At 45.0% G+C, this 9041-nt stretch overlaps 2 protein-coding genes across 4 annotated transcripts; both read right to left on the reverse strand.

Annotated features, from left to right (window-relative positions):
- Window positions 1-4853: 4853 nt before the first annotated feature.
- On the reverse strand, window positions 4854-5465 carry RB195_017659 (uncharacterized protein; the record flags this gene model as incomplete). Of its 2 annotated transcripts, none has more annotated exons than XM_064184750.1 (1): window positions 4854-5465. In XM_064184750.1, the coding sequence occupies one exon, from the start codon at window positions 5463-5465 to the stop codon at window positions 4854-4856; it is 612 nt and encodes a 203-aa protein (XP_064040631.1). The 2 variants fall into 2 exon arrangements, with proteins under 2 accessions (XP_064040631.1, XP_064040632.1); XM_064184751.1 differs by having other exon boundaries at window positions 4854-5459.
- Window positions 5466-6407: 942 nt separating this feature from the next.
- On the reverse strand, window positions 6408-8770 carry RB195_017660 (uncharacterized protein; the record flags this gene model as incomplete). Of its 2 annotated transcripts, none has more annotated exons than XM_064184752.1 (2): window positions 6408-7081; window positions 8647-8770. In XM_064184752.1, the coding sequence occupies 2 exons, from the start codon at window positions 8768-8770 to the stop codon at window positions 6408-6410; spliced, it is 798 nt and encodes a 265-aa protein (XP_064040633.1). The 2 variants fall into 2 exon arrangements, with proteins under 2 accessions (XP_064040633.1, XP_064040634.1); XM_064184753.1 differs by lacking the exon at window positions 8647-8770 and adding an exon at window positions 7135-7144.
- Between the last annotated feature and the right edge of the window lie 271 nt (window positions 8771-9041).

The following is a 9041-nucleotide window of genomic DNA, read 5'->3' on the forward strand; positions in this document are numbered from 1 at the left end:
ACCAAGGATGGGAAAGATGCCATTTTTTTCCATCTCTGTCCCATCAAAATTTGGAAAAATGGCGAGGCTGGAAATCAAGTGATGCAGCGTCTGATAGAAAAAATCCTCAGCTATAAAATACTGGAAGATAATTTGCTTCGCTCCAAATTGCTCTGGGTTGCTGAATTTTATTCAAGATCACAAAATTTTGGGCGCGCGAACAAAAATTGGGATTTTGTGAAGTTTTCCCATCCCAGACATACCAGAAAAATGGAGCTGCGTTTTAAAAAATCACCTATATTTTCGGAAAAAGGGAATAAGAAAACTCTCGTTTACAAAAGCTCTCCTTTCTGGATCGTCTGGTTCTCTCAAAACTAAGATGGAAGAAATCCAAAAAAAAATCGAAAAATTTTGAATTTTACTCCATCAAAATTCCAAAACGATAAGGAGGTGGGAAGACCATGGATATTTATGGTCTCAGGGCAAACCTTCTTCTCTACAATTTGATGTCGAATTTACGAAGTCTCGTCGTTGGATTGCCAAACCGGGGTGCGGGACAAGAGGTACCCGTGAAAACCGGCTGACCTCTCCTGTCCTCCCTTCAGCACCGCACTCCTCCGCGTAATTACGGCTGCCTCTCCACCAGCTAGATATCCTCCACGACCGCCTGAGATCACCTACGTCCCGCCCCCTATTGCTCTCTGATCAATGCTGCGCGCGACGTTCGCACCGCAACGGAGCGGTGGATAGTGCGAATTTTGAAGGGAGGGGGAGTGAAAAACGAATTGCCGCAGCGAATTCTGATGTACGGATACAGAAAACTTAGCGCATATTATTGGGAATAAAAGCGAAGAAGTAGATCCTTCTCTCCAATGTAACTTTACATAAGCAAACATTATCTCAAAAAGATGCTCCAGGGAAAATAATAACATGCATATATTTTTACACATCTCATTATTTAACACATTTCATGCCCCAAGTCTTCTATATAAACTAGCAGTGCATAAGTATGTGTTTGTCACGATGCCATCCAACGAATTCGTGTTCAAATTTCAACTGCAGCAACTATAATAATAGCAACTTTATGCGCTTATTACTTTGTATACATTCTTTAAACTCCTTTCTTCATTTTATCTTTTCAAAATTTTACTTAGATATAATGTTTATATAGAACGCATGTCAAATATTTCAACACTTGCTTGTACGTTTTATACAGTTTTATATAATAGAACTTTGTATGGTTCTTCAAACTTCTTTCCACCGTTTTATCGCTTCATGTCTATCTATTCTCTACATAAAATCAATATGACAGGTTAGACGTATTATTGGCGAACAGAGACCTTTGTATCTTCGAGATATACCTTTAGGTATGTCTGCGAGGCATTATTCGCGCCTCGTTAATCGTTGGATGCCAGTTTTACCCAGCTAGATAAGGAAAAAGAAATTCTTAGAAAGCGCAAAAAAACTAAAGAAGATAGCATAACACCGATTAGTGAGACATTTTTTTGAAACATCTCTTACATTCCCAGAGAAGAATGAGTGTTTTCCACGTAACATTTCGAAACTGGATAATTTCATTTTCACTCGCATTTTCAAATCGCATATCACTTATACAAACCTATTTCATTCTTTCCTTCTTTTATATTAGCTTACAAGCACACTTTATGTAGACCTTCGAACAACATTTAACACCAGGTACTTTCCTTTGCGTTCGATTTTAAAAGCGCATCATAAGAGCTATGGCGCGGCGAAAAAAAGATCGTCGTAAGAGCGGTAGACGCGGCAAAGTGGGGGGAAGGGTGGCGTGGGCGGGACGTCTTGAAGACATAGCGCAACAGGAGCTATCAGGCTACTGTTGCGATTATGACAGTATCAGGAGACGCACCGTGCAATTAACGACGCTCATTAGCCTTCTGGATATGCGGCGGCACATCATACGGGTACCTCTTGACCGTTCCCCAATTTATGTAATAATTTGAGATGGTTTATTGCAATATTTTATAACTTATATAATTATCTGATACATAAACATAATATTATCATGCCATCTTCAATCTATTACTGCCCACCGCACACTACTTTACGTCTCGCTTCCCTTGCAACCCCCTCCCATTACTACCTTCGATGGGAACATTCCATCACACGTCAACTGGGCGGGTTGTGGCAGCTGCTAGCACTTATAGTGTCGTAATAATAACGTTGACGGCTCTTGTGTTCAACAGAATACCAAACCAATAACGACAGATTGCCTTCTTAAAAGCATCACCTCATGAATCTGAGGATTACGGATTTCAGGTTGGGTATACCTATACGGGATAGTAGATTATGGAGAGGGGTGTGATTCCGTCCATTCCTTCATAATTGCCATAAAAAACGGCCCGGAGGATGCGGCGCCGCACAAAGGTGGCGCGTTCCAATCGAACTCGTTGCGGAGAATAGCGCGCCGAAACGCTGGAAGCCGTATCTTTCGGGCCTTTTCTACAGCAATTAGGAAGAAATGAACGGAATCACCCCCCTCTCCATAGTCTCCCATCCTGTATACGAATACTCCACCGGAAATCCGTACCACTCCAGATTCGTGGGGTGATGCCTTTAAGCTTCACACGTCTTTTATACAATGTGCGAGCACCAGCGAGTCCAACGTCTTTATGTCTCGTGTAGAAGCGCCTCAAACTTGGGTAATCAAACCACAAGAACAATGATATTGAATAACACAAAGGACCTTGAAGCGAGATCTATACAGGTACGATTAAAGGACATAGTACCAGAGGAAATATCAAGGCAATAGGTATTCAAGGAGCGTAATCATGAATAAACAAATATACTAACGTTGACATGAGAAGCTAAAGGTGTGCAGAGTGAGCATGAGTGAAATGATAGTGCGAATAAAGGTGTTGTAAATGGATTTAACGAGGCGAGTGTGAGCGGAGTCACTTTTGGGATGAGTGGAGCGTTTGGGGTCTATTGGTGCATGCTCCCCAGCTGCATCGCTTTCTTTTGCCGTTGACTGTCCCTCCAGTCGCTTTTTTTTGTATCAGCTGGCCGATAGAGCGCCTGCAGCTGACTATGACACACTGGCTAAAGCTAATTTTTTTGTGGTTTAATCGCGTAAGAACAGCGATAACACGCTTGACCCTGTGTCGGCGCAACGCGAATAACAAGAGCAACTGGCAAATACAGTACCTTTGGTGGCAGCTGTAAACGTAGCACTTGACTCGCACCATCTTTATAGCGGTTGTCGAAGTGAAAAACGTCACAACATCCAGCCGGGTGCCCTGCTTCTGAGATTTGACGCGGAAACTCTACTTTGAGCTGCTCCCATAACGAAATACCGTCATTTATGTAACTCAACTCCGGAGACCTGCGGAAGCTCTTCGAGAAAAGCGGCCGAGACGAGCTTCGGTGCACTTCCTCTACGACAACCCTCGCATCCACGTCAGAAAGAAGATGCTAGAAAATCGAAGAGCTGGGCTGCGACATGGTGCCCCACTCATTATACTCTCCTGCTTCACCCATCTGTGGTAATTACTTCACTAAAGAGTTCCTTGTTAAAGAATCCCTTCGACAAGTTTGAGGACACTCAGGCAATGGTCGATCCTATACTTGTGGAAGGGGATCGCTGACCTTCATTTTAGGTGGACCATTGTAGTGGCTAACAACTGTGATTATATTGTTCATTGATTCCCATTCTTTGATGAGTATGATGAACGGCTTTCGAGTCATATTCTCGTAACTCTTCTTGATGTGTGTGGCGAGTGGTAAGAAGAAGGTCAATGCTAACAATTGGCAATCATCCTCGCATATATGCGTTCTCTTATACGCTGCGACTCTCTGGCAAAACAATGCTGACATGATATCACCATCAGTAGTAAGTGGTGGTCAGTTGCGTTACCAGATTTAGCAAATGAGGCTCTAACGAAGGTGATAACGCCGAAAAGTTAGCTTTTAACAAAGACCAACTCCAGTCTTGGCTACAACTCATGTAAACCAATAAAAGGCTACGTGTTCAGCATGCTAAAATCCAAGGAGAGTCGAACATGGGCAATTTTCAGTGCACCATTCATTCCTGTCCTATCAAAGTCTTATCATTTAACGAAATTTAAGACGAAGAGCTGGACTTCCGTGTTTCTAGTCTATGCAGCTGAAGTCCCGACGGAATTTAGGCTATTATTGTATTGATTTCTATCCAGTTTTCATGCGCACTAGAATTAATCTTTGTGAGTTAAATGAAGAGAGTGACCGTCTACCTGCAGATGTTTAGCCGATGCGAGGTCAAGGGAAGGGGCAGCGCTACTTTTTCTCCCTTTTCATGCTGTTCTTCCTGTACGCTGCTTTTGAGATTTTCCGCCTGATGTTTTTCCGAATATCCTCCTTCACTGCTCTTCTACAGCAACGTGACAGCAGCAACTTGAAGAACACCCATTGTAATCTGCACTGAAGCAACCTCGTGATTCTTTGGGAAAGTGATATTAATTCTCCTTTTGGTCCTCTCCCGTTTTCCAACGCTAGCGAATCCTTGAGGATACTAGGATTGTTTACAAACACCTTCATTCCTATAAGAGGAACAGTGCATTGCGTAGCCAATTCCCATGAGAGAGGCCAGTGACACTCACCTCAAAATGCGACAAATTCGGTCTCCTCAACTCTTGAACATTTGATGTTGGATTTTCGGCGATAGAGGGAAGGATGGTCAACTGCAGCGACGAGGCTCGCCGAGAAATGGCGAAAAAGACGGATTTGAACTTGGCAAGCCCGAAGCATAGCCAATATCCTTACACTTTGTGTTGGAATCTTTTCCTCGTGAATGGCGGATGTACCACTATGTACTCAGCTCTCACACTTTGACTTTACTTAGATACTTAGATGCTCCGTCTTCACTGGAGCGTGCGGGCCCCAGCATCTCTTCCACTCGTTTCGTCCCTCGCCATTGTCATCCAAGATGTTCCCAAGCTTCGTGAGTTATGCTGACGAGGTCCTTGAGCCGTATCCAGCTGAGCTCTCAGCTGGTCCATCCGTGTAGCGAACACGTAACCCCATCTCGTTGGCGGTCTTTCTCGGGTTCGTTTAGCGTCCCTTGGGATCCACTCTAGCGTTCTTCTAGTCCATCTATCGTCGATTCTTCTCATGATGTGACCGGCCCATCTATGTTTTGCTTTCGATACATATTCCGCTGCGTCGCGAAGACGGGACATTCCTCTTAAGTCGGAGCTACGAAGACCGGCTAGGTGTTGTGTGCACTGGTTAAACTTCAGGAGACATCTCTCAAGGGATCTGTGGGTGGTAAGTAGCTTCCTAGACGTGGCCGCGGTGTCGGCCCACGTCTCCGCTGCGTAGCAGAGCGCTGGAAGGACTGTCGAGTCGAACAGATGGGCACGAAGATCTTGGTCTGTCAGTTGGTCCGTAGCTTCCCTGACGGCTGCGAATGCTGCCCATGCTGTTCTCATTCTTCTATTCAGTTCTTCCTTCAAGTCGTTTTCCATGTTCATAGAACGTCCGAGGTATACGTATGACGAAGTTTCCACGATTTAGGAGCCTTCAAGTTGTACTCCTCCTTCCTCGCAGTAGGCGTTCTTCATGAACTGTGCCTTCCTTCTGTTTACTCGTAGTCCTATTCTCTTCCCTGCTTCGTTCAATTCGTTGAGCATCGTTTCTGCCTCACTGGTACTGCTCGAAAAGAGAACGATGTCGTCCGCGAAACGAAGGTTCGAGAGAAATCTTCCATCAACACGTATGCCCCTTTCTTCCCAGGAAAGTGATTTCATTATCTATTGCAATGCAGCCGTGAACAGCTTCAGCGATATAGTATCGCCTTGTCGTACCCCCTTTCCCATGGGTATGGTGAGAGGGCGGTGGAAAAGCTGTATCCTAGTCGTGCATCGTTAGCAGCAATTGGCTAATGTCCTCACATACGACGCGTCCATACCTTGATCGACCAGCGCTGACAGTATTGTATTCGTTTCTACGCTGTCAAAGGCTTTCTCATAGTCGACGAAGGTTAGAACAAAGGGCAGGCGGTATTCCCGGCAAACCTCTATGACCCTCGACACGGTCTGGATGTGGTCCAAGCAGCTGAACCCCTGTCAGTCTGTTCTTGAGGCTGGGCTTCATCCAGCGTCCTAGATATGTGTGTGAGGATGATCTTGCTGAATATTTTCTATAACACGCTCAGCAAGCATATCGGACGGTAGTTCCGAAGGTCCTCTTGGTCACCTTTCTAATTGATAAGAACGGTTTGCGAGGTCTTCCAGTGGCCTGGAATTCTTTCTTTCTGAAGGTAGGATGTCATGTGCGCTGTTAAGATTACATGAAGCGGAAGGCCACCAGCCCGAAGAAAGTCTGCAGATATAAAATCAGGTCCGGGGGCTATGCCAGGTTTCATGCTCTTGATAGCGGCTCGTACTTCCAAAGGGAGAATCCGTGGTCGAGCTTCACCAGGGGAGATGATCGGGCTTGACACAGGAGTTGATGAACGGAAGAGGTTCGAGTAGAACGCAATCGTCGTAGACGACTTCTTTTCTCCTTCGTTGCCGATAGCAGATGTTCTTTTCCATCGTGTGGCTAAGCCGTATTTTCGCACGAAGGAGACGGTGATCAGAACCACTACCAAAGGATGGTACTACTGAGACGCCAAGTAGACACCACCTCCGGTTGGTGAGTATGTGTTCGATCTCCGCACGAGTCGCGCCATTGGACGATTCCCATGTCCATCGACGATGATCTTTTTCCATGAAAAGAGAGTTTCCATGAAAGAGGCGAGCGGCGGACAACAGCCCGGCGAGACGATTGCCATTTTCATTCCGGTCCCCTAGTCCAAATCTTCCAATCCTGCATTCCTCTTCTGTGGCCTTTCCTAGTTTTGCGTTGAAGTCTCCGACAACGAATTTGTAGAAGGACTTCTCGTTGCGGACTACTTCCTCCAGCTCCTCGTAAAACGCGTTCAATTCGGATTCATCAGCTGCTGATGTTGGTGAGTAGCAGTTGATGATACTGATGGATTTTTGTCGCAGAGGGCGGAGGCGAAGAATGGCCAGTCGAGGTGACAGGATCTCGTGAGCATCGACGAGATGGACGACAGATGGGTGCACAACAAAACCAACACCGCCTACATTTCGCGAAGGAACGAAGGAACCTTCTCTCCACGAATGATGAGTGTACCGTCATTCATCTGTCGTACGTCGCTCCTTCTGCACTTGGTCTTCTGCAGAGCAATCACGTGAAATTTAATACGCTCTGCAGCTCCGAGAAGGGCATGCAGGTCATCGTCTACGGAAACTGTTCTCGCGTTGTGTCAATCTGAACAGTCTCCTGGCGTCGTGCTGTGTGCCTTGGTCCAGAATCAAGACGTCCTGAGCAACCTGAGTTTGATCGCCTTCACCGGTCGCCGTACCGTCCGACGTATGAGACGCGGTGCAGGGTACTGAGGCTGAATATGCTGATGGAAAAGACTTTTCCCCAAACTAAGCATCCATGCCACGGCGAGCTTAGCTTTCACCACAGGTCGTCGCCCAACCTATATGGATCAAGGGACCACCTTGCGACGCCCAGTGTCACCTCCATGCCACTATGAGGCGGTAAACCGTTGTGGAGGCACTTTGACTTTGGTCTTCTGAAAATCACATAAAAACATGAATTTTATCTGGCCTATGAGGGCGAAGTAGATTGGCTCCGAAGGGACTGTTCATGCATTCTAAATCAAATGCGTGCTGCGCAACCTGAGATTTCATTCCACATCTCTTCTTCGTGTTTGTTGAAAAGCGACGTTTCAATACTTTATTAAGGTGAACCTGATTCGTATTACAATAACGTCCTTATATATCAATATTAACTATATATCAAGCTATTTCTCTTCAAAAAACGACAATAAACTAGGTATAGACGACATCTATATTCCAGTAAGATATTTCGAGGATCGGTGTTATCATGAATTTCTTGCTGGAATATTCCTATGTTAGACATAGATGTTCATCTTTCATGACATTCTCACGTGAGAAAAGAATTTATCTTGTTTTCTTTACTAAAACAGACTGGGCTGCCCGTTTGCGAAGGTTTATTGGGGTTAAGAGAGGAACGAAAAGAATTAGTACTAAAAAGGTTTTCCAATTCGCTATTGTCGCCTAGATCGAGGAAAGGTTACAGGAAAACGGGTCTCGTATTTCATTTAAGAGTGAAAGCAATCCAGAGCGTTCTGATTGCTTATGTTCTGCTTCCGGAACGTCGTTTTGGAGATGTGGTTCGATGACGAAGTTCAGTTTACCCCTGTAGAGAGAAGAGTGATTTTCGAGGATACTTGATGTTGCAATTCGTTCATTTGTCGCTTTCAGGAAGTGCAGGGTCAATTTTGTCAAACATCTTGCCGGTTTACATACTGTTAGCTGAGTTTGATTTTGCACGTGATCTCTGCGGTTTCTTCTGTAATAGACGACCTGCATGGTGTATTCACTGAGGCACCTTCGAAGCATGAGTAAAACCGTTCAATGTGTGAGGTTGTGCGATCCTTTTATGTAGATTCTTAGGTGACTGATGGTCAGCTGAAATGAGATATCTGTTTCTGATGGGGTTTTCGCCATGAATTCGTCTTCTCTTTTTCCTTGCAAGTGGATGCGTGCGTGAATTGTTGTAGAAGAGTTTTTATGTTTCTGGACGGACGTTCGCATTTTTTTTGCGCACCACCCCTGTGCGCTTGCATTTTAATTGGGGATACTTGCACTTGCTGAATTTTGATTTTGATTTTTTTCTGCTGCATTTTTCGAAACGCTGCACTGTAGTTGGCCGATTGATCGTGGTAGTACATGGTTGTCCTGCTGGTCGGTTGTAGTGATTTTTTCGTTGTCAGCTGTGAGGAGATTTGATAAGATTGAAAATTTTTTTTGAATTTTGAAAAGAATTTCAGTTTGCTTTCAGTCAAAGCGAGTTGAGTCTGGTTCCACCTGTACGGGATGGCAGGGTGTACGACAAAGTTTCGGTGCTTCTCTTCTTGTAGAGTGTTATACAATCTTCGAGATGGTTCCTTGAGGTGTTAACGGCCAGGATGAGCCCTTGAACACGCGATATACTGTCGATTA

Source organism: Necator americanus, chromosome II (genome assembly GCF_031761385.1).
Source record: "Necator americanus strain Aroian chromosome II, whole genome shotgun sequence".
In the NCBI taxonomy this organism is placed as follows: Eukaryota; Metazoa; Nematoda; class Chromadorea; order Rhabditida; family Ancylostomatidae; genus Necator; species Necator americanus.